This window comes from Cygnus atratus, chromosome 1, assembly GCF_013377495.2.
Source record: "Cygnus atratus isolate AKBS03 ecotype Queensland, Australia chromosome 1, CAtr_DNAZoo_HiC_assembly, whole genome shotgun sequence".
Classification (NCBI taxonomy): domain Eukaryota; kingdom Metazoa; phylum Chordata; class Aves; order Anseriformes; family Anatidae; genus Cygnus; species Cygnus atratus.
The window spans coordinates 90,833,998-90,860,139 of NC_066362.1; the positions used below are offsets into that span (position 1 = coordinate 90,833,998).

At 42.3% G+C, this 26,142-nt stretch overlaps 1 protein-coding gene across 25 annotated transcripts in view; it reads right to left on the reverse strand.

Moving 5' to 3' along the window:
* BBX (BBX high mobility group box domain containing) overlaps positions 1-26,142 on the reverse strand; it is a 138,293-nt gene that overhangs the window by 80,499 nt on the left and 31,652 nt on the right. The window contains exons 2-4 of one of the 25 annotated variants that reach the window (XM_035540269.2): positions 25,578-25,658; positions 25,423-25,477; positions 23,929-24,096 (exon numbers count right to left, since the gene is read on the reverse strand). The exons of 22 other annotated variants lie outside the window; for them this stretch is intronic. In XM_035540269.2, coding sequence (XP_035396162.1) covers positions 23,929-24,024 — 96 coding nt within the window. In that variant the 5' untranslated portion in view covers positions 24,025-24,096; positions 25,423-25,477; positions 25,578-25,658. Of the gene's footprint in view, positions 1-7,637; positions 7,708-23,928; positions 24,097-25,422; positions 25,478-25,577; positions 25,659-26,142 lie in introns of all 25 variants that reach the window. 2 more of the 25 variants (XM_050708462.1, XM_050708476.1) reach the window with 2 other exon arrangements.

Genomic DNA, 26,142 nt, shown 5'->3' on the forward strand with positions numbered 1-26,142 from the left:
ATGAGCTTAGAAACAGCACTAAGTTGCTGCAATTTGAATAGTTGAGCTGCACAGCTGACCATACGTTAGCCTAAAGCAAAAGCCAGGTCAAGCACTTTTTTGGCTTATGAAAGCCAAATGAAAGGAGCTTTGTATGGAGAAATATCAATGGGAAGAGTGAAGTCTATCTGTTGTGAAGTCTATCTATTTTACCTCACCCCGGAAACAAGAGTATTCCCAGCAGAAGCAGAAGACACTAGATCCGAACACTCAGTTATCAAAATTTTGTCAAGGCTGTGTTTCAGCAGAAGTCATCTCCTGCAAGGTCCATCCCACCAGAGCACCAGGCTGGTGTCCACGCCTGGACACCCACTATGTGTCCGTGTCCCAGAGACCACTGTGACTACACGCAGGTCTCCACCTGGGAGAACAATGTGCATGGTCTCAGGCACGTGGTGTGCTCTGCTACAGGCCTGCCACACACCCAGCATCTAACAGCCAGCTCTCAGTGCATCCCTGATGATACAAAAGGGAGTTTGAGCAGCAGCTGGCCAGTGAATGCAAAAGCATGGCCACCACTATAGTCATGTAAAGCTATCCTGCCTTTGGCCAGAGCTGGAGATGCAGCTTTGCAGATCAGTGACATTACCCAACCCATTTGCTGAAGACTGAACAGGTTGCCAAAAGGCTCAGATACACAGAATCAGGTGCCAACCAGATACTGGTTATCCAGCTCATCTTCACCCAATAAAGCTGCTTTACAGGGCCAAAAGCAAACAAGGACCGTCCAGAGCTCCATAAGCGCACCACACTCCTCAATTTCTACACGAATGAGTAGCACAACTCTGGATTCACCAAGGTTTAATCTAAGACTGTATTTAAGCTATGATTATCACTTGAACTGGAGGAAAATAGGGAATTATACATCTTCCTGAACAGCAAGACAGTAATAGATACCACAACTAATAACCACTTTCTTCAATCTTGTTACCTATTTTGAAGTCACAAACTCAAGAAGGCCACTTTCTTCAGCTGGCTACGCTGCTACACTGATTCACAGTAACTGAAGGGTCTGCCCAGTACTAATGATTAACTCCTTGTGCCCCCCAAGCTCATAGTCTGAGACCAGTCAAGTTCACCCACCATCTTTCCCTTCAGGACTGATGGACTAACGGTGACTGCTGCTAGAACCAACACCAGCTCGAAAAAAGGAATGAGCACCCACCTTATGTCTAGAAAAGAGATTGGTGCTGGTGAAGATGTGACAGTCTTAACAGCACAAACACCCTCGAAGAGCCGCAGACCAGAGATGTCTGTCCAAGCCCGGAGACGTGGGCTTAGGAGCCCCAACGGATCCAGACGGCCAACGCCCCCATGGAGAACAGAAGCACCATGGCAACAAGTAATGTGCAAACCCAACGGCTGCTTGCAACGGTCATCGGGTCACCTCTTACCTGCTCGATTTGCATGCAAGTGGGGGACGTGCCCACTAGCACTTCAAATACCTTCTCCGTTTGAAGGCATCAAGTTTGAGAAATGACATCAAGCAAGCAGGAACTGTATGTCCACACGGTGGTGTACCCCCACAGCATAGAGCGGCTAGCTTTACAGTGGTGGCTCAGTTTCATTACTAGATCGCTAAGACCCGCTAATGTAACAAACATCATCCTCTACTACAAATCTGTTTTGGGACTGCCTTGTACAATACTAAAACTTTCTACATTACAGTGTTGCCTGACACATGGCCTTTTCCAAGCACTCAAGCACTACAACCCTTGGTCTAAGGACCTTAAAGAATATCTGAAACTCATGTCTTTGATACAGAAAGCCATACGAAGCAGTAACCAACCTCTGAATTACAAAAGGCTCAAAGAAGCTACAAATCTGAGAACTACCCCAGCTAATCATGTTGTATGCTATGATCCTGCATATAGATCAGTCACACAAAGCAGAAAACACAATCCAACCCCAGTCTGTCAGGGGCTCATCCGCTTAGACTGCATCTGAAAAATCAAACATGAATGTCAATGAAGGTGACATGAGCCAGGAGTCAGAGCTGTGGAAAGCGCTCATCACCATCACCTCCCAATAGATCCCAAGTCTTGCCAAATATCTCTTAACAGATTTTAATTCTCAGAGGCTGAAAAGAAAGAGAAAGTAAGGCTAAACACCTACTGACATGCCCATGCATCTATCAGAATTAGGACAGGTTGTTACTATTTGTTCTACACTAGATGAAGAGGGGGGGAGATAAATCCATTATCTTTGCAGCGTTGAGTTTCAAAGAAACTCCTCTTTTTTCTTCATAGCTTTCCATGTAGGGAGAACAGGATGAGCAATGAAAGGGCTGATTCAATAATAATAAATCTGATAACAATGACCATAATCAAAAGGGAAAACGCACTCTTTATAGGTTAATTGAGATTATGCCCCAAAATAAATGAGTCATGCAACAAAATTTCCAATAAAGACGAAGCTTGGTATAAGGCACATTCCCAACATTATCTATAGGAGCAGATGTCGTTTCCACACGAATGCCTATATGGCTTGCACAAGTTTCCATGCATGGCTGTGAAAGGATGGCTGACAATAGTGGTATCTGTGTGCTCCTGGGCTTTCAGACCACTCTGAACTAACGGGACCAACCTCTTTGCCTTCCCAGTCTTTCCTAATCCAGCATATGGAAGCTGCTCCCAGAGACAAAGGACTGTTTGGCAGAGGAAAGAGGTGTTTGGCAGTGCACATGTTTGCCCATAAACGGGGCACAGCAGAACCACATAACCACTGTACGCACTGCTATTGCTATGCAGCCACCTCTGGGACACAACAGCAACAGCTGCCAGCTACCCACGTGGGAACACATTAACCACGGACCAAGTCCCTGCACAGCAGCAATGACAGTACTGCAATGACAGAGAGAGATGTCTGCACGGGAACCAAACCACCACCCGCTGGGGGAAAACAGCACGGCGATGCTGCAGGAAGCCTTGACAGCCACCATCCAGCTCCAGGGGTGCCGACCAACCCTTGCAGCAGCAGCTCCTAGCTTTCCACGGATCTGGGAGACCCCTGTGAAGGATGTAGGAGACAGGGACACATTTAGGCATCTAAAATGGATTAGGGAATTTTATTTCCTTGCAAGTACCAGAAGAGGTGCAGGGCTCGTACTGAAATTCTTCTTGCTGCCTGCAACTGTTCTCGTAACTGCCATTTGGGATTCTTTGTCAGGAGTTTCCTTCCCGGAGCCACTAGCTATAGAAGGCAAACATAAGCAGACTCACACCAGTTTCCAGTGAATGTCCCCCAGGTACTCTGCTGGGTAAGGGCCATTACCGGTAACTTTACACATCAGACCTGAAGGTGTCAGTCTAATTCCGACACATCTAACCTTCATTTTACTATCCTACTCTTCAGTCTAAAACATCTCTATCATCTTGGTACTGTATGCAGTACCTTATAGGTGTTTTCTATCCTAAGATAGAAATCTATTTGTAAGACACAATGTCTTACAGTTTGGTAAAAAGCTTCTAGGAGTTATAAGCAAGTAACCATGGCAAGCAGAATCAGGCAAATTTTAATTCCGTTTAGCTACTTCTCTTATTCTCCGAGAGTTTCCCAAAAAGTATTCATCACAAACAGCAGATCAGGACTGTAGTATGTAGTCTAACACACTGAGCACTGAAAAAAAATTTACCTAGAGCCTGAAATGTTTGGCGCAAATGAAGACTCGTTATTTGATAACACCAGAATACCTGAGTATAATGACATTGCTTGCTTCCCTGGGCACAATTTCTTAAGAGTGCATTAAATGGGTGAGTAAAGAAATTGTTCTTGTATTTTCAGCCACAACTCACCCAAGCTTCATCATTCCTTAGGAACATTCTGGAAAACCAGAAAAAGAAACTGAGTTAAAACATTAAAACAAAGAGGTCTACCCAAAGAACAGAGGGAGGGGGAAAAGGAAGGAGAGAGGGGAGCAGGTAGATGTGGAGACAAAGAGATCCAGAAAAGACGAGTTGAAATACAAGCAGCATCCATTAGTCTTAACAAGGGTATCTTTTCAATGGGTCTTGCGAGGGACAACCTCTTCAGCAAACACATTCTGAAGGGTGCCGCAGCTCTTATCAGCCAAGCACAAAGCAGCAGTCTAAAGGCGTATTTGCACCTTCAAATATCGTAATTTTGATCTGACTATGTTGTACCTGCTCTGCTGTTTCAGGCAATTGGTGGTAACATGCTTAGGAATGGGAGGAGGTGGGAAAATATCTTCCATTTGAGTATATTCTTTTTAGTTGTTACCTATCTCACATTTTAGGCCTTACATTATGAACAAGCCACATGAATTCAGCACCCATTCGTCCAAGCTGCAGGAATCATTCAACAAAGAAACAAAGGCATAAAACAGAGGTCATTGAATGAGTTCTTTATAATAGAAGGAAGAAGTCCTGCTGCATTGCAATCTTATGTGTGAACAACATGCATGTCCTTCGCTTTGGCTCTCTTGAACACTGCAACTCACTAGGTCTTTGCCAAACCAAGAAGTATGTTTGTGCATAACTGAGGTCACCGCTTTTGTTTCAGGGGGATGTTTACCACTCTTAGCAATAGAGCATCTGAAAATGAAAAGGCACAATAAACAGTGTGCTCAGGGGAAAAAAAGATGAGGAAAGGTCCTTTCGGTGTTGTTGCTCTAATCTATAAAAATGCTTGATGTTGGACTACACTATTAAGGACGCAAGTAGAAGTTACAATTTTACAGAGAGAATGTCATGGGACCAGAGGAGGTCCTGGGTAAATGTGACCAAGTCAACAAACTTGATGATGCCAAATCAATCATTATGAATTCTTTAGTTTGGTGCCTAATTCTGACGCCCTGGGGACTTGCAAGCTTTTAAAAAATAAAAAAATGGGGTTTTACTTAAGTCAGGAATTCTAAAGTTAGGAATTTAAATGAACGTAATTTGAGAGCTGAACCTTTAAAATAGTCTTTAGATACCATGAAATCCATGAAAGAAGGAGGTGTTAATAGCAACATCTCAAAAAAAAAGTTTTTTTTACACATTCTTGTTTATGGAAAGGAATTTTATCACAAATTGCTGGTAATTCCTCCCCACTAGCATTCTTATGCCAGGAATCAGCATGCTCAATGTCTCCATCATCTAATCACACTGCTGCTTTTCTAACACTGTTGCAACATGACCCTTTTACTACAAAACAGGCACATCCCAGATGTTCTCCTGCCATTTTTAAAATCTGAGATAACAAGCCATAAATCAGAGTTATGTTTATTATCCACAAGACAGCACTGAGCAAATCAATTCCATTACTGTATTTTATTAACATACCTGCTAGCAGGGGAATAAAAAAGGGAAAGCATAGCTAAGACAAGTAAGTGGGAATGAAATTCTAGGACTGGGAGAGACTGGTAGAGCTTCTCTTTATTAACTTCAATGTCACTTGAAAAAATAATTATGGTGTTAATCATTTTCAAGATGTTTCTTTATGTTGTAGCTTAAAAAGCCAAAGTTTGGCTTTTTTCTCTGCTGGTGCATGCCTTCTGTTATACCACTGCAAAATGCTTCTCACTTGCATGGCGGAACTGCACTCAAACTTCACACTTGGAAAAGAATTACAAATATGCAATGCAATAATGGTGATCTTGGACCTCAATATCAGGCAACTGATTTAACAGTATTATTTTGTTAGTTCACTGAAAGGAAAATTTAATATACACAGTAACGTGTGAGCACAGAACATACGCATATACACAGTTTCTATGAGGCAGTGTACGTACAAAAGGGAATGAAGCTTGCCCACCATTCCTATCAATGTTGTTTCAAATAAAATCACTCAGCAAGTTTCAGAACACCAAAGCAATTTAGAACACACAGCAACAATGAAATCCTTAATGAAACATCTTTAGCTAAAGTGAAAACAGTTATTTTCTATTTGTTTTATTACAAAATGTGCATCCAAATGTTTATTTTCATTGGGTATCTATTTCTACATCTTTACATCTAATTATTTCTGTTTACAGTTATTAATTTATTCACAAAAGTACAAGTGTGCCCTCTAGTGCCTAAAATACGCAAATTGACTAATATTAAAGCACTATTTTTCTTTTCCTTTGAGTGTTAAAAGATTTGAATCTGGATGTTTCCCGAGTCTAGGATAAGGCGGGACAGACAAAAACGCATGCAGGAAGGTTTTATTCGCATCATATTGAGAAACTGACCAGGGGAGTCCAAAACATTTGTTCTCACCTGATTAAACCAGTCTGCCTTGGTTTTCTTGGGCACCACAAAAGCCCGATGGTTTGTTACAGGAAGGCAACAAAGAAAAAACCTGAAGGTGGTCTGCTGACTGCTGAATGAAGACGTGCATTACTATAAGTAACACACAGTCTCCAAGTGAGGTAAAAATAAAGCAACAAAATACAAAAAAACGCAGGTGGGATTTGTTCTTCTCTATGATCTGAATGGAAACATGCAAATTCAAACACCAAGAAAAGAAGATCAGAGGAACTGTGTTTTCAAAGGGACAATGTTTGATTTCAAGTTGAATCAAGAGGGGAAAAGGAAATCATCTCTTCACAGATTAGAACTATGCATTGCAGAAGCAAGCATTTGTCATCTCTGTATTATAGGTTAAGGCCAAGAACATGAAAGCACTATTGGATGCATCCTTTCTTTGGGTATCCAGCAAGAGATTACTGAAGACATCTCCTGAGCCCTGATCCTCTTGAAGACCCTCGCTCTGCGACGGAGGACACTTGGAAGGCTGCAGAGTTGCCCCAAGAATGAAATCAGGAACATCCTTACCCATGTTGTCAGATCAGACAGCTTTGTAGCTAGCTCTGTGTCATTTGTGGAGGCAGTCTCTCATACCTCCAAATCATATTCTCTGATCCATTCAGGCACACAGATACAGAAAGCTAGATGGCATGAGTACCCCTTCAGCATGTTGCAAGCTCTTGAGATCTGGTGGCTTCTGCTTTCCTTCCGTAAGTAATTCAAATGTATGGGAGCTGAAATCCACAGAATTGAAAAAACATCCTTCTTAAACTTCATTAAAGAGGAAGACGTCAATAATCGACCATTATTCTTGGATGCCCGTTTGTTTGGGTTTTGTTTTTAAATGGTTGGGATTGGTCCTGTGCTCTAACAAGAATGTTCAGCTGCCCACTCCAGCACTATGACATTCAGAGCGTAGGATGAAGCCGTAATAGCACTTACAAGCCACGTTCTTTATTGCATCCTGAGCCATTTGTAATAAAATTACCAAGGCAGCTGGAAATGCCCTCCTCATCTGCTCGGGAGGAGGAGGGTGGACCAGCGAGCACCAGAGCACGACACAGAAGCTCTTGGACTCCTGCTTAGGAAAGTCCTGGGCATGAAGCAAGCTTCCTGGCCTGAGTCTGATGGACACGTGAAGATATTTAGAGAACAACACTAGCAAGGGCACAGATTTCACTTTTATAACTTCAGCACTGAGATGGGAAATTTTCAGGCCTCCAATTTAGTATTCATTGTTTAAATATGTACATAAACTTATTTGTTATATGTTATTTATATTACACACACACACACAACCTGAAAAAAGAAGAGACTGCAAAAGAAGGAAATTTAGCAGTGCAACAAATTTAGCAGCAAGCTTACCTTGTACTCTACAAAATGTCTTTTTTTTTTTTTTGGTAAGTTGTCCAGTCCTCCTCCATGCAACAGCAACCTACACGTTATAAAAAAATCAATACACTGATGTCTCATTAATTCTGCCAACAGCAGTGAGCAGGGACATTTCACCTCCAGCACAGACACATGCTCGCATCCCCTTATTATTCTGAACAATACCCATTTCAAAATCTCATCTGGATTTCTTTAACTGCATACATTTGCGCTGGGTTGTCCCAAATTAAAACTTCGTGCTGCCAAACTGCTCTTCACTGTACAAAATGGAGGAGGTAGGAATGCATGAAATTGCATTAGGAATAAATACTCTTTCCCTAGATAGGCAGTCGTGAAAGTGGCGATGGAAAACTGGCATTTTCTGACTCAGCAGACAAAGGGAGCGCTGACGGGGAGAGCTTTATTAGTTCTGAGCCCTATTACCACAGCAGAGGCGAGCTGACAGAAGTACAAGCGGACAAGCTGACGGTAGCCCCGGCTCTGCGTCACCAAACCTACCGGCCAGGTTTTGTCTGCAAGACCAGTTTCCGTGCATGTGACCCATCTCCCTGTCCCCCACCCGCAACATCAGAGGCTGGCAGAAGCAGAATCAGGCCCGAGCCTCACTTTTATCGAGCACGGTAAAGCCCCAAGAAGAACCCAATTAACTTCCACGTCCCAAGCTGAGTTTACCAGGACAAACAAAGAAAATTCCTATCATTCCTTGAGCTTTTGCGCTCAGCCTATTCATCACAGAGACCCTACAGCTAACCTACAGCCCCAAAAGTCTCTTTAAGATGATAAAGCCAAATTCGACTCAATTCCTTAGCTGCCTGTTTCGGCTCTTCCTGGCCTTCTTCCCAAGCCAGAGACCCTCAAGACAAGCTTCTGGTTTTGCAGAGGCGCTTTGCTAGAACGAGCGGACTGACAGGTGTGCAGAGCTGCTGCAGAAATCCTACGTCCGGAATAATTACCAGGCCATTTAATAAGGCAAAATAACCGCAACACTAGATGACTAGCGTTTGGGAGAACAATTTATCTTTACAGGCTCATTTGTGCTGTGTTCAACTCACCATGACCCTTATCCCTATTCAGTTCTCTTTTAACGCCTAAAATAAATTGGAAAAGCGTGAATATGCCCTCACGACAGAAAGAAAGAAAATTAATGATAAAAATCTTCTCCATTGTTTTGTTCTGAAGTCACTTGACAGACTTTAGTATTAAAAAATTAGAACTCTTTTTACAAGAGACTGAAGATCAGTACAGTGAACAAAAAAGAGCATTATCTCTCCTTTGTCCTACAAAACACTACTAAATACTGAGTGGTGATGCATGAGGAAAACAGGAAGTACCAAAAAATTAGTAAAATTCCCCTCATTCAACAAAATCTTTAAGAAAAAAATAGCGCAGCAAAATACTCCTTGATACTGAAATACCTCTCCTATATTGAAGCTATCAGTTTCAAAAATCAGCTAGAGTGGCTGCTTCTAATTTTACTCCTTGTGATCAAGCAAATTATAAAAGACAGTCTGAATAATGGGCCCAGAGAGTAAATACATATACATACACCTGCATTATGAAATTAGTTGCCCTGACATGCTGTTCCAGCATCAGTCAGCCTTCTAGTCTCTTATTTCCTATTTGTATAAAAATAAATACCTTAGAAACTTTGCCCTTACAGTTACCTTCCAGTTTTATTGGATAGCCTTCTTATGGCAGCCATTAAGTGGGGGAAAAAAACAAAAATCCTGAAAAGCTTCAGTGCTAGGCAATCTGCTAATCTGGAAAAGCACAGAAACAAGAGACAGAAATTGCAGGAAAAATATTCTTCCAAGTTAGTTTGGACAAGACTTATTTTTCTTGAGTCGTACATTTACCCACGTTGTTGTCTATATTTAAAAGGCAGTGTGCATACCCTATATCAGGCTCTCTTTTAAAATCAGTAGCTATACACATCAAGAGCAGCAGGATAAATCCACCTACAGAAAAGCTACAATCAAGGTAAATGGCAGGAAGAGAAAATGACGCTTTTCCAAACATATTCCAGAATATCAACTCTGACAAAGCCAATGGTCTCTACTAAAGAATACCACCTGAATTCATTTCTGGTCCAAACTAATTTCAACAAAAGTAGGGAACCTCACAGGAAGACTGCCTTCTTTGCAACCTCCCCCCTTCCCCCACGTCAGATTTAGTCTCAAACTGGGAGGCAGTGCCTTTTAATTAAGGAAATAAAGATATTCCAAGTATGACGACAAGTCCACAAAAGTATATTTTAAAAGACAACATTTTTATAACAACGTGTTTTTTTTCCCTCCAAGTTTACAAAAATCCTACTTGTTTTTCCTTTTCCATCTCAACAATACAGACTTGAAACCACATCATGGTGCCAAGTTTTACACAAAGATTACATGAACTTGCTATAAATGTACTGATATGCTACGCTCCGTGTTCTCCGATAATTTTCATCCAATTGCACCTTCAGTGACATTTTCAACCCCCTTCTTCCTCTTCAAGTCAATCGAAACTACGTAGAAGAGGTAACTACAGCTCAATTTTCCAGGCAGCCTCCACATAAATATGGGTACAACAAAAAGCAGGTGTGCTGGGACTGGAGCGTCATCTCACTGTGGATAAAGAGAAACTTCGCTTGCAGGAAGCCAGGTACTTAGGGTCTTATGGATTTCCTGAAATAATTTCTACTTGTATCCATGAAAATGGATCTTTTTGGGTGATGGTCAGTGGCGGTGCCCATCCCTTTGTGGAACAATCTGTACGGAGAAAACCTTCTTCAAGATGGTTTACGCTTTCAATAGGTACCACTCGACAGTATTCCTCAAATTCTGGATTGTAATTAGGAAGTTTGTTAAGTTCAGTGCTGCTGGTCATAATTGTCTTTTCCTGGAAAAATCAGAAGGCCATGTAAGACTGGACACAGCACTGGGGGTACTGAGAGATGTTGTCTATTCTAGTATCTAGCTGCCATCCCTGAACCTCCATTCCATTCCAGCTTTTTGGAAAACAAGGGTAACTAAACCACCGACATTCTTTCTGAAAAGTCCCAGTAATGCAGCAATAATGAGCATTAGGTGTCAACTAGGGATTGTTATTCTCCACTGCCAAATCATATTTTTGTGTATTGTACAAGAGAAAGTGGCTTTAAATCCACTGCAGGAGTGGCCTTTTATGATGTAATTAAATTAAGTAAAAGGATTAGTTGTCCAAAATTAGTTCCACCACAACAGTCAGTTACAAATCACTTGGAAAACAACTCAAACTTGCAAAGGATGATTTTTTTTTTCTTAAGAAATGATGATGTCTTGGATTCTTAATTGCTTTGCGCGTTCAGGGACGTAAGTATTTCTGTGATTGCAGAAATACATAAAACATCCATACGAGTACTTCTCCCCCTCCTCATAAAAGGCATTTTTACAGACACCAGAGCTGTTCCTTAAACAACATCATCAACCAAATAAAAGGCTGACAGAGAATTGAAGCAACCTGAGTGAGCTCGAGACAACGTTTTTATCCTCCATGCATAGCAGACACAGACCAGCTCAGCCCCTACCACCCATCAGTTCTGCACCTCTTCCTTAACACGTCTTCCAGCACCGCGAGCATCCCCAGTGTATTAAAGAAAGCTACCCAGGGTAATCACGACTGCCTTGGGAGACTGATGCAGTGCCATGACAACGCAAAGTAACTATTGCCTTTTTAATAAACATCAGAAGTGCTACTTTTTTAAACCCTATGGAGCAGTACTTTTATCCCAATGTCGCCTGTTCAGTAAAGATTTCAATACTCTGGCACAGAGTTAAGCTACTCAGGATGGGGTTCTGTTGCCTAAGCCAGGCCTCCAGTGCTATGAGAAGCGATGGAGACCCCCCCCAGGGACTGGCAGATGTGCCAGCGGGCCCCCAAAAGACACCCACCCTTCTGGAGCAGTAGCTGGAGGCCAGGCAGCCCATCTGGATGGCCAATCCATAGGGTGGAGTAAATTTTCCTGCCCCCAGGCTTTGCAGCGGTGTTCTTATACCCACCTCCCAGTTCTGCAGTCACCAAACTCATGAGCATTTACATTTGGGCTTCCTTTCAAGCACACAAGTAATCCCTGAGGTCAACAGAAGGGAGGTTTGGTGGAAGAGTTATGCCTAAACGTAAAAATCCTCCAGATCAAGATTTAAGAGCTGTGGCCTTTGAGCCCTCACTCATCACAGCTCTCCTGTTGACCTTGTGAAACATTGGCGAGATCAGCTACATGCAGAAGTGCTAGCAGTCACAGGAGCTGAGATTTGTTTGCAGGATGTGACTTTCAGCCAAAGGTACAAACCCATAATTATTACAATAAAAAGGATAAAGACCATGGGATGAAGAATAGATTCATTTATAGTCTTGAAAAAATATCAGGAAAGACAGCTTTATGTTCTGCCACTGCCTCCTATTTGAAGGCAGAAAGGCAGGAAAATCGGCAATAAAAACTCTTGATTTCACAGAGGCTACCCCAGAAGAGGAGAGTCATAGGGGAGCACAGTGCGCTCGATATTTTCGCATCTTGGTGCATAGCCAAGACATACACAGAAGCCAAAAATAGAGCATGCTAGGGACGAGCTCCTGAACAGCTCCAAACTGCACCACCAGGGACTACCTCCGCTCTACGCTGCGCTCCTGGGCCAAGCAGAGGCGATAATTTATTGTACAGCTGGATGGATTGTTACACCTTAAAGAGCTGATCAATTTGTTTTTCTTTAGAGGTAGGCACATGAAACTTTCACTAAAGCAGATGGACCTGCATGCTTATGCCAGGCTTTGCCATGAGGGTTATTTGGTGATTTTATACCGAAGAACTGCATTTCTGTCCTACGAAGATGCAGTAGTATCCAAATCCTTTTCCCAACAGCCCTTTATAAAGTTACAGTGTGTTCTGAGGACATCACATGTCAATGCACTTGTATCACCTCATAATTAGCTGTAATTACTATATGATGGTTTCCAGACTTAAGCATAGTTAACCATTAACCTGTGTTTGCAGACTGTATTTGCTGAACAGCATGCCGTGTTCCTTCATTCCCCAAAGCTATGTCATCGTTCAGTTACAGACCTTATCAGAGTGGCCAACTAAAACAGTTTTTGCGGGGGTAAGGGGAAAAGGCCACAGATATCTAGTTATTACTTATATGTATTTTTATATGTATTAATCAAACATGACAGTTTTCTCTAAAAGCTTGTCAAGAAACAAAACAAATGAACATGGGTACTGCTAGCTTTCATGCTTTCTGAATAAAACATTCAAATATCCAATTCCATTCTTTGTGCATATAAAAGGCTAAGAAAAAGGGGAATCAAAACAACTCAAACTCCCAGTTAGATTTCCTTACTGTGCCTAATCTGTATATGTACACATCTGTAAGGGGGGAATAAAAGATGTACTTTGAGTCTCCACCATAGCATAATCGTAATTTAGTTGTTTCTTCCATAACAATGAATACATTGTTAACTCTTCCATTGGCAGGTTTGTAAAGCATTTGGAGTAAGATTCAGCTGTTGTGAAAAAATACAATATAAAGAATACTGTACTCAGTATCTATTAACCATTCTAGCACCAATCAACAGAATGCCAAGGATGACAGAAGTTTTGTACACAGAAGAATGTTATGCTTCTTGAACCTTTTTTTTTTAAAGGAATAATACCTTTTGTTTGTGCAATCACATCTGTGGGACTTGCCCTGCATTACGTTAGAAATTGAGGTGTTACAGATCTCTGCCAACTTTAAAGAAAGTGCTTGATACACAAATATACCATGAGATAAACTGAAATAATCTGTCAATCACTCACGTAATGGCCATTATATTCAGAGAAGCATCAAGTACTGTATTTGTATCAAGTACTGTATTTGAAAATTGCTTTGCTGCTCCTTTTCATTTGCTGGGGAAAAAAACAAGAAGGATTTAGAAATTCAAGGCACTTGTCACCTGGCTGCCATCAGTATTCCACTTCCACACAGGACCTGTGGCAGCCTACCTCAGGCTGCAAGAGCCCTGCTGCAAACCGTTCACCTCTCTGGAAACTAAACCTTTGACTTTAAACCTATGACTTCCAGCTGCTGCCACAGCAACTGAGCCTGAGAAAGACCGCTGGCTGCCTGCTTGGCCAGCGTGAGGAGTTCCTCTGAGGTCTCCAGCGCTACCTTCTGCTGAAGTCCCAGCTGGGGAACCAAGCTTTGTCAGAGACAGACTCATCCTCCTCTCACTGCTCATGCAAGCAGAGAATGCGTCATCTTGTCCAGCAAGCTGCACTGGCACGACACACGAAACAGATTGTTCAGTGGCACGTTACCTGGAAATGCTACGTTGGGGTGGAGCCAGACTGAGATTATGAATGACTTCAAGGGATTTCTCAATAAAACCATGAAATTAGCTCCGCTACCATGCTAAAATGAGGTATTAGTAGTGCTAACAGCAGCTATATAAATATTCCAGCACTTTTCTAGCAGGTTTCCTGTTCTGAAGGCCAGGAAGTGTATGGAAAATGGAAGGAGTTTGGTCACCCTGGTTGGGAGGACTTCTGATGCAGCCTCGGGTGGTCTAGGCAGTAGCTACACAATGTACTAGAACAGGCTTTTACGCCAAATCCAATCCTCAGCAGTACAAAAAGCATTCATCCTAAAGCAGCTTTGGGAGGATGAGGAAATCTAATCCTAGAGGGAACCCCCATGCCCATGTACAATAGAAATCCCACCCACACCAAAACAATTTTCTGGCTGAACATCAAAGAGCATACACACTTCAGGTCAAATGCTAAAATTACTCGACTCAGACCTGTGTCAATATTGGCACTGGGAAATGAAACCAGGCTTCCAAAACTGATGCTAGGAAAGACTCCACTTGTCCACTTCATGAAAGCACTGGTGTAACGTTACTTGCACATTGCTGAGGGTAGTATAGGTACAGACCTTTATAAAATAGTTATGACATGAAAATATTCCATTTTTTTTGCAGGACTAATTAAAAGTTTTAAGAGCTGTTCTTTCAAAATACCCTCAGTTAACAGTTATCTCCTCCAACACATAAGTGTAAGAGGCAAACTTCTAGCAGGACATTTGCAAAAAAAGTCTCCAACTGGATTTCAAGTCTACAATCAAATCTTACTTCATAATGTTCATATTTGAGGGGAAACTATTGCAAGTGCATAGGAAACATGACATTTTACTTCCTAATCCTAAATCCAGTAACTCGTGTAAGTAAAACTACCATACAACAGCATCTTAAAGTTCTCCCCCTCATTCAAAATGAGGAGTTTTGCAGACTTGAGAGGAGGTTATTTCCCTTGGTTTTGTTCCTAATAAACAATGCAGTTGTCATTATCTGTCTCAGCTCGGTCACTCGGCGCTTGCTTCCCTGGGGCCTTGCATAAGGAGACTGTACGTCACTTTACTTCCAGTACCCGCTTACGAAGTACAACAACTGAACACAGTGAAGATTTACCATAGGCAGGGTTTAACAGAAGAAATACCCACATTTCTTGCTGTTCCATCACCACGTACTGGTGGATGACGAGGAAGGAGGAGAGGCAAGCACAGGGCGCCCCACCAGCTGAAGGCCTGCAGGGGGGAGGCAGCCCCCGCCCCAGCTCTGTCCCTGGGCTGTCAGCGCCGCAGACTGGCTCGGCTCTGCCACTGGGCAGAGGACACCCAACACGAAATGCATCGCCGGCACTCCTGCTGCCCGGCTCGTTCCTGAAATGCCAGATGCCCTGGCAGCCGATAACCTGTGCACATCCCAGCACGTCATTCGGGGCCGAGGGGAATTAGAAGAGGGATCTGGCAGAGGCCGGGGGAGATACAAATGGCACACGTGTACACGCATGAATGCCTCTCCCCTCACATAGCTCTAAATAAAATTAAGCCGCTCATGTCATTTCCACTGCCAGATTAGCTCAAGCATGTTAAATTCCCAATTCATCTCATTCACCTCACTTTCATCCATACTACATGCTGCCTTCTATTCATGTCCACAACGATCACTGACAGCAGCAGAAAAAGTAGCGTAAATCCAGCAACAAAACACTCAGGAGTGAGAAGTTAATGGGAACTACAGAACTACCTTTTTTCCCTCTTTTTTTCTTTCTTTTTAAAATTTACTAGTATGATATTAACATGCTACAGCATAATTACTTAACCATTTTATTTCTTTCGCTGCACGAGATTAAAGCACTGAATTCACCCAACCCAAGTCAGTTTAGTTAAGCAGGTGAAGGAATGGTTGGTTTGGCGGTCAGCTTCTTCCCTAGCCAGGAACCAGAACCCTTCTTCCTGACCTTTCAATTAAGCCAAACAAGGAATCTCTTTAGAACTATGGCTTTTAAGTAAAATGGACAAAAATAAGGAAATCTCAGAGCCAATCAAACAGATCATTCAGTGTAACAAATAAAACAGTAGAGCAACAGCAAAAAGGATGGTAGGGATATAAGCAAACGCCAAAAACTGGTTTCCTTATTCCAATATTTCTCTTCAGTTTTAATTACAAATCTTTCACTCAATTTTCAATTACGGGTCATGCAGTTTCCCTTTAGACAAGTATAAAATTGTTATAGCATGATAGCAAGGCTTTTAAATGTACAGATCCCAAAGTACGGGGTCTTGGGACAGAAAACAAGGCAGGCAGGAAGGGAAGGATGTCTACATCTATATGCCTACGTATGCATACTTTGAGAGTAAGAAGTAGAGGGGATGTTTGCCTGTATATAAAGAAGTACATGTATGTATGTAGGACATGTACATATCTAGAAAGTAACTGAAAATGCCATATAACTGCTGCTTTTATATCGCGTCATTGGGACACATCCAAAGAATAACCCCCCATCCCAAAACCAGCAGACAAACATAACCCTCAACATAACCATATTGGTTTGTGCAAAGAAAAATCTATTCCTGGTTTGCAAAAACTCAATTTAATCCAGCATTGCATTTTTGGAAGCTAATTCAGTAGGTGTTTGGGTCTTATTAGCAGGTCTTAAGTATCTAAGAGAAGAAAGGGAAGACTTTAGCTGAAGAAAACTTCTGAACATGATAGAAGTGAAAGGGTTGGTACTCCTGGCCCTTTCTGGAGGGTAACTAAGCTAATTACACATTAAGAATGTATAAAACCAGGACAATCCTTACAACAAACACTGAAGCTCTCACACATTATGACTTTAAAGAACAATATAAGTCTTCACAGATCAAGAGATAAGTCAGTTTTATCTCTACAGGATTCTTAGCTGGAAAGAAATACGGAAGACATGAAAAATAACCAGTTGTACACAATGTATTTTATCCTGCACATACTTTGCAACATGAACTGGTGGTATTTAATGGCAACTAATAATTCGTTATTACACCTCAGAATCAAAAGTGGATATTGGAGAAACACATGGAACAAGAGTAGTATTACTTCATCATCTAATTATCTTGATAAAGTGACTATATGCTTCATACAGACATCAGCAAAATATGTTTATGGAACTGAAGAATCCCTCAGGCTGTCTCTAGATGACAGAAAGATTATTCAATCCTGGACATTGTAGGGTGTGTGGACCTTCTGAGTATGCAGAGAAATCTGAAAGGAGTTTGTGGAAACTGTCTGGGCCTAAATTTCAATATAGTTTGTTTCATGGTGTTTCTTTTCTTCCCTCTCAAGTCTAGCTAGTTTCATTCATCCATTTGAAAGGTGCAAAGAAGAGGCAAAGATAGTTATGCGGTGTCGTTGCTGTTTTAGACTTTTTTTTTCTTGAAAGCTTGCAAAATAAAGAGTTGTAACAGGCACAGCTTGACTTAGAATCAGACATCAATTCCAACTAGTTAAGAAATTATATACCTTGTAACATTAGCTTCTTCACGTTTTCCTTGTCTTAAGAAACCTACCCTGACCTCAGCAAGGTCTGGAACTTTGTTTTCCAAATCCTGTCAAAGTACCTAACAACAAACCCCACAAATTAGTGCATTTTAGAGGTAACCACTTCAACTCAAACTTAAAAAAGAAAGAACACCGACAACATACCATGTTAATGCTTCCTTCAGTTGAGAGATGCATAATCCCTTTGTTTGGTGCCTCTCATTCAGCCTAGACCCAGCAGAGCCCCCTCCTCAGAGCCCCAGCTCTCCACCTCCGCAGCATTTTGCAGCTCACCTACCAGCGGGCCGAAGGAGTCATCTAGTGGCCATGAGGACTTCCTGCACCCTCCCCAGCCTCGCCACTCGGGATCGGGGCGCACAACGTTTCTGAACCCTGAAAACCAGCGCAGCACTGGCTACAGTCCTCTGGTGGGGCTTCATCTGGAGGTCCGGTGGTTCAGCAGCCATGCGTTCCCAGCAGCCATTTTCACGATGTGCTGTGCTAATGCTCCCTATTGTGCTTTACCCATCAATTACCCCACTTTTGACCAACATCAAGGCCAGATTTAGGTTCCCTGCTTCATAAACACACTTGGGAGTAGATGCGGCTGCATTGCTTCTAACTGATATGTAGCCTGTTGTCCTTCTTTGAGCAAGTAAGTGGTGGAAAGCAAAGGCATTTTCGAAATAATGTAGCTACACATGCTAAGCATCAATTTACTTAGCGGTCTTTACCACTGATTAACGAGCAAAACAGCAGAGCAAGCTAACTCACCTTCCCCAGCTCTGATCCCTGCTCTACCACAAATCCATTGCACTGGTTTGGACGAAGCACTTAAGTGTTTAAGCAAGGTTTCTCATCACGGAAGAACTATCTGCAAATAACATGCAATGCTGAGAAAGAACCGCGACACGTGAAACAAGTACTTAGAGCACGATTTTAAATAGCACTTTGATAAACAGTATAAATATGCACACAAATCTCATTGTTAAACTCCATAAAAACTTGTAATGCTTTAGAAATTCTCTATTCAACAGCTCCAGAAATATTTAGGGTAGTGTAATTTCACTAGAAAACTTTCAATATTCATCCCTAAAATGGTGATCGTAACCACATTAGAAATGAAAAAGTGAAAAGATCAGCACATCCATCCTGGTTTTTCAGATAAATATTTTAGTTTGAAACAAACCAGAATTCCAACCAATTTTGGTTACTCCATATTTATCTTTGTCACCCGTCCTGTGACAGAATCACAGGCACTTGATCAAAGTGCAAGCTCATCTGAAATTTCTCCTTGTTTCTGGAAGTTACTTTGCAGCAAAATTAATGCCATGCCCTGGAAGAAAGTGTTGCTGCTCTTCTTTCAGAGAGAGTAGAGGAAGACTGAAGTTTGCCATTTCCATCTTTTCAGTTGAAATTCTTGCACCCTTGCTCAGAGATGAACCTAATGCAGTGAACATCATGCACTGAATACCCTCCACACCATTTTCTAACACACACCTGACTCATGCATTTACTGTCCTACAGCTTACTCTCTGCAGCCACAGCCCCACCCCGGGAATCAGGAAATAGGGCTTCTTCGGGCCTCTCCTGGACAAGCCAAAAGGCTCCCTGAAGTTCATACTCAACCTCCCTGTGACTCACAGCCTCATTCACCTCAGTCCAAAAGGTGTCACCCAGCTTTTTCCATCAACCCTATGCATCCCTTGGGTAATTCAAATGAAAAGCGCTGTGAAAAGTGCAAGTTACCTTTCCAGTATTGTAAAGGAGCTCTGACCTATTTCAAACTGCAGCTGATGGCAGAAAACTGCCGTGCACAACTACACCAACAGATGAATAACAAGAACAAGCCTTGCAAGCCTTATTGTCAAGAGTTGAAGAGAAGCTTCCTTCAAAACAAGCAGCAGCTATGTAATGTTTAAAGCCAGTGTATTTAGCTCAGCCTCTCTCTGATCTCTGCAGGCAACACCTCCATCTCGCTTGTTCATGGGTCTAGCAAATTCAGTGCTGGTCAGATCTGCTGTACGGAGGGGACCTGGAGGAGAAAGGCAGGATCTAAAGCACTTTGCTGTCTGTAAGGTGGGGACACCTCGCCCTAGTAGGTCAGAAATCACTGTGAGCTGGCTCTTGGCACTCACTGCTCTGGGGATGAGTCACGGCAGCATCTGGACGTTAGAGGACAGTTCTGCAACCTAGATCTACTATTCTACTTTTTAGACAGACATGATTTGTATTGTCAATAAAGATAACATTGTCATTCTGCAGTCTTAATTGGCCATCACCATTGGAAGGATAAGGCTGCTCTTATCTATAAGACTACTACACAAATTTAACCCATTCTATTTTTATTTCTTAACTTTGCTCACATATTTTACATGCAAGATCTCTTTTGCATGAGCAATGGATGAATGGGTTCACTGCTGGTATAAAACATGCCAAAAAATTTCACTGTAAGTCTACAAGTAGACCTGTGATGCATAACATCTTAGGCCAAATCACATTCCTGCCTCAGAACATATGTTGAACTGTGCAAAGTGAGCAGCACCAGTCATTCAAGCCCACTTTGTCCTATTTTTACAAAGAGATGCACATGCATTATTGTATGTGAATACATACACACATACTTATACGTATACACGTGTTTGTATATATGCACATCCATCCACCTTTTTTTTTTTTTTTGCAGGCACACGTTAAAATAAACAATAACAGAAAAGAAAATACCACACTGTAGGCTGGTTTGCAAAGTAGCCATGCAGAAGGAAAGTAACACTGGCAGACTGTAATAAAAAGACAGACTGCAGAAATAATGCCACAGCCACTCTTCAAGCACCTGCCTACCTTTGCGCATGGAAATTAAAGTGTGAAGCTCCTTCTGGAGCTTCTACTACTTCTTCATATGCTGACCAGTGAAAGCATGGCTGCATTTGGACAGCACTGCAAGTACCTGGGTTGGCAGACTTCCTTTTGATGAAAGGTTTGTTATATTGATCAGTCCAAAAGACCACCACAGTCTGTCTTTCTTGAAGGTCCTCCCACGGACTACCTGGGAGCTTTGGTTAGCAGAGTAGCTGTCTCCCCTGTTCAGAGATGTTTCACACAGGGAGCATATTATACTCATATATTCATCCAGAGAAAATACGATGTTCCCAAATTATTTCCAGGTATGATTCAAGGAGGTTGACAACCTTAAAACAAACACATCATGGACCAAAGCCTAAGCATCTCAAGATAGGCCCTCGTTATGTCTTACTTACTCAACAGCAGAAATCAGCTAAACAATATCAGTCAACAGATGTCTTTCTCTAAGGGCACTGCCCTGATATCATTCTTCAGCTTGCTGACCTCCAGGACAAGCTGAAATACCTCTCTCAGAACTGCTAGCCGCAAAGGATTTATCTGCTTTATATACATTCGTCAACCCATAGTGCAGGAAATTTAATCAGAAGCAACACAGCAAATTACTGATGATATTTAAAATATATTCACTTATTCTGAAAACTCAGCTGCAAAGCAGCTCTTCTCCTCTGCCTCACCAGCACTTTACCAATGTATTGATTCACATTCTTTGTCTCAATAGGCATCTGCCAGACAGGGGATGTCCATACTTGCAGCAAACGTTTCCAGGTGGAGATTCAGAAATCACAAAGCTTAGTGGAAATTGTCAAACAGGCAAAAGGAGTGCTGGACATTCACTGAAAGCCCAGCATTTAATTCAGAAAGTCTCTACCAGTGTCTTACACACTTCAAATAAACGATGGACAACGGAAGAGTGGGGAAGGCCTCCGCTGTGTTGTAGAAACTTTGATTTGTTTTTCAAATGGAGCCTGGCTATCTGGCTGCCTTCTTGCAACCTTAAAGGGGGCCTTGACAAAATAAGAACCTACTTTCTGAGCAAGTTCCACCACCATTGGAGGTGTTACTGGTGACTGCGATTTTTGTCAGTGCACATAGGCCCAGACGGAATCAGCTCACCTTTTTTTACCTGAGCAACTGCCAGGCACCTACACAGCTGATTCCTATTGCTGGAGTTACTCCATGTTTCAACGAGCAAGGAGCACCATCAGTTACACGAAGCAAGTCACTTAGCAGAGTGTGGAACACTTAGCTACATTACTATCACTTTAAGCTCTAAAAACATGCATTCTTGTAGCCAGCTGGGAACAGGAAAGCTCAATTAAATTATATTCACTTCTCTTACAGACAGTTTCACTTTTGAATTGCTAGTCTGGGAAACAAATGTTTTGCTTGAACATCTGCATAAAGGCACCACTTCAATTTTATGGTATCAGGAGGTTAAAATATTTTCAAAAACATTTCATATTAGAATAACTATGTAACAGAAGAAAGGGGAGGGATCCATTTTGAGCATCTCTGTTCTGCACTTGATCCTGCTCATCTTTAGTTCAAAATGCACACAATTGTTCTGGCAGAATATTTTGGGGCTGCTTTTGGAGGAGAAAAAAAAAAAAAGAACATTTCCCATTTCCCTCCTAATCAAGTTTCACATCCAAAAACCCTCAACTCAGATGCTGCCAGGGTCTCACCTCAGGTTAGCTGGCTGTCAGAAGACAGACTACATCCTGAAGCTGCACAGCGCACCGGCTGCCCGTGTCATCCCACGCCAAACGTAGGCACACATTTTGTTGTACTTTCCCCAATTAAAAAAAAAGAAAAAAAGCATTACTCTTGCTGTTTAATCCATTAAGTAGCTTCTTCATTTACAGGAGAAGGTGAGAGACTTAGTTTCCCTTCAAAAGAAAGGCACAACCAAACCAAACTGACAACTGTTTATGTAGTCCTTGAAATCCTTCTGGTTTTACAAAAGCCCACTGAATTTCCTGCTGCGCAAACTTGATACAAATATTTAAATAAGTTTCCTTTCTCATCCTGAAACTATCATTCCTTTTGTTCCTCTCCCGCAAACACAGTTTTTATTTTGTGTAAAGTTTTCATTGGACGGCATCTTTTTGTTGCTTAAGATACTCTGAAATATTCAAAAACCCATGAGGAGCCAATGCGTCGCATTTTGCTGTGGGCTTTCAGTTTACTTTGGTAGGGCAACTGAAGGAGTTGAGATGATATTTCCAACTCCTAATTCTACTATCTGAGCAACTTCCAACCAAAACAAACACCAATCCTTTAATCCCTTGTCAAAATCCACGAGCGCGGATTCCTGTACTCGCATGGAGTCTCACGGAGGGTAACAAGGCCCCGAACAAATGCACGGGTCTACACGAGCGAATCTCAAAATAGGATCTTTATCTGGGGATGTAACATCCAACTACCCCAGCCAAAACACAGCCCCAGGGAACTCACGTAGAAATATTTGTTGCTGCTTTTTGCCAGCACCTAACACGCATAACAAAAGCCTGAAAACCACTAACTAAAACTTCCTGAACTCCACCAGTCACATACAAGCAACAATCACCCCGCTATTTAAAAACAAACAAACAAAAAATTGAAGTACCAGCCACTGATAAATACTCTTCTTACAGGCCTGCAGAAGAGAAGCTACTTTCTCCTTTAGAGATGCTCTGCCACCAAAGTTTCAGAGTAACTGATTGTGTAAGTGATTTACAGCAACCCTGTGCACCAGCTCCGGACTTAAAAAATTAACCAGCACCTTGAATCTGTAGTAAAGTGGTATATTCTGCATCCAGAAGGAGCGACCTTGCTAAACTCACCTGTTAACACACTCACTGAAAGTCTTGTGTGATTTTCAAGCACAGCACAGTATGCTGGGTCACATAAAGGAAAGCTCTGCAAGGCAGCACCTACTTCAGAAAGGGTCATGGGAGAAAGATAAAAGCAACATCACAACTACGTTATCATCAGCATCAGTAACTAGCTGATGCTATCTAGACTGGAAACTATCCAGACTGCAAAAACTCTGTTTAAAAGATGCACACAGATCCCCATCAAAAACAAATATTGACAACAGCGGTCCATTTCTGGGGATACGTCCTTCTTCTCTTCCATTTTAATTGAGCCTGCACTTAATGCTCCAGCATAACAAGCAGTTAAGCTAGCATAAGCCGACTCTGTAGGCAAAACCAATCCTGTTCCTTGCTTTGCTTCTACTCCCCGCACTCCTGGACCCCTTTATTTGGGGGACAAGGAAGCTGTTCATACAATGTGCCGTGAATCAGACTGGAGAACGGATCCATCTGATACTGGTCAGTTATATCTTCGGTGGAACGAAAAAGTTAAGCTAGCAAACCCTACTGATATTAACCATGATCATTCCTCCAGCCCAGCTCATTACACAACTGCAGAAACACTAGCATGGCCCCACGGGGTAGCGTGCAAGCACCTGAAGCTGGGACGGCTTCTTTCAGCGACAGTGCTGCCATTAGACGTGGTGTTCCACTATTACCTCCATCAAATTCAGGCGTGGGTGTTTCACTATTACCTCTGTCAAATTAGCCTTATTCACTTCTTTGCCAGGGAGCTGTAGTTCAAGTAACTTATTGCGTCTTCCATCTGTGTTGAAGATGGGGTCAAGCATTACACAGGTAGTGAGTGAACTGGAGGTGAAAAAAGACTCTGGCAGCTATACCCCTCACTCTTCTCTTCGTGCCTACAAACAGAGAGCACTCATTAATTAACACCTTTTCAATCTCTCCTACAAGGAGGGGTCGAACTTGCAGACAGAACATCTCGTGCCCCTCCAGCTCACTCCAAAATAAAGCAACAAATGTTCACAAGCTAACAGAAGACCAGCTTGCCAAAACGCGATAGAAGCAGCAAATGCTTTGACCCTACCCATGGGCCAGGCTGGCAAACCAGTTACAGGCGCTGGGGCCTTGGCTCTGCTGATACAGACTGGAATTTTTACAGCAGCCTCCTATGAGTTAGAACAATTCTGAAAATAACTGAAAATAAGTCCAAAATGAGCGAAACAGCACTGCAGTCCAGCAGCTGCTAGGCTTGATGCTTGACATCACATGCCTGTGTTCTCAGAGCTGCAGCCTGTCTGTGTGGGCAAAAAGCAAGTAAAAAGACGGTAACTTCGGCAAGTAAGAGCTGGGTACCTGGGCCCAAAAGGAAATGGACTTGCACCTATAGGACAAGCACATTTTCCACACATTTCTTATGGAAACATTAGCATTTTGACCATATGGATATTCTGAACTATCATCTCTGGAGTTGACACACTGAGACAAATGGGGGCACATCATCTTTCTAACACCCTGACAGCGCGTCAGGCGCCTTTAACCACGGTTTTATCCCTCCGAGCGACAACATAACACAAGGTTAATTTCTTGAACACAAGTCTCTAGCAAGAAGTGTGTTTAGAAGCTGTGATTTACAGAATGCACAGAGGCAAAAACACATAGGGTAGCATCCCCAGCGCCTGAAACCAAACAAGATACAGGGCCACACATGACTGGAAATTTTTATCATTACTTCCTATAATGCTCCTCCCCCAGCGGTGGCCACCGACTGGACAGGGAATGCAGTCTGTTCTTCCTCTGACCGTACACAGTTACCTACAGAGCTGTACTGTTACAAGACATGAGCGTGGCCCAGTAACACTCCAGCAAAATATGCTCCTATGTGTCCTGATAAAAGACCATATTTGTTTCACTTCATGGCGAAACCAATGCAGTAAACTTGGTTTCACAGAGAACTGCGATGCCTGGGGTATGCTCCGGCCAGGATCTAGAGTGCAAGCAATCCTGAACAGGCCTCAGAGCCTGGGACACGTCCTCCACGATCCTGAGCAAGGCCCTTCATTTCTTCCTATTCTCCCTGGTCACCTGTTCATCTGACTGGTAACGTGCGCTAACAAAGAGAAGGCAAATGAAGGATGCCACAATGCAAAATAAACAGCAGAGTGTCACCAGCTACGGACTACTGATTTTAGAGCTACATTAGAAGGGATACAGAGAACCACGCTCACCTGCTTAAAAAGCTGAAAGTTGGTTAATGAACCTGTGATGTTTACATTGTCCACTCTATAGAGAAAAATGTAATACAAAAACAATGAAAAGTAAAAGCAACAATGGAAAAAGCTTTTTTTAAAACAAACAAACAAACAAAAAACACATAAGTTACCAATTTTTTAGCTGAGATATTCTTCCAAGCACTTTATTTTCTCTCAACCAACCTGGCTTCCCCCTGTGGGATGCTTGGCAACTGTAAAAAATATATTTTTAAATTTTTTGTTTTGTTTTTCCTACCTGTAACTTTATTTCCACACATTACATGATTTGTGTCATTCCTTCACGCATATCACATGATTCTAGATCCGCAGTCACAATTAAAAGGCTGTAAAGTCTCTTTCTGGCACTATTCAACCCATCTGAAAGTTGTGAAAGTACCTGAGCGTGTCTGTCGTAAGTCATTCGGAGTGAACTTTACCTTCATCGCCTGTCCTTTACGGCTACATTTGTCACATTTATCTACGCTTTTCAGTGAAAGAAAAACAAGTTTACACACTGTAAACTTTTATTGACCACAGTCCTTTGCTGCAGCGAGACCCATCATTTCCTGAAGGCGCTCTGTCACGACATGAGCAGGAGCCGAAGCATCTCGGCGGGGAGCACAAGGCGGCGGCCGCTCGCTCCTCGGGTGGTGCCTGGCTCCCGGAGCTAGCTCCAGCGACCCCAGCGCCCACGCC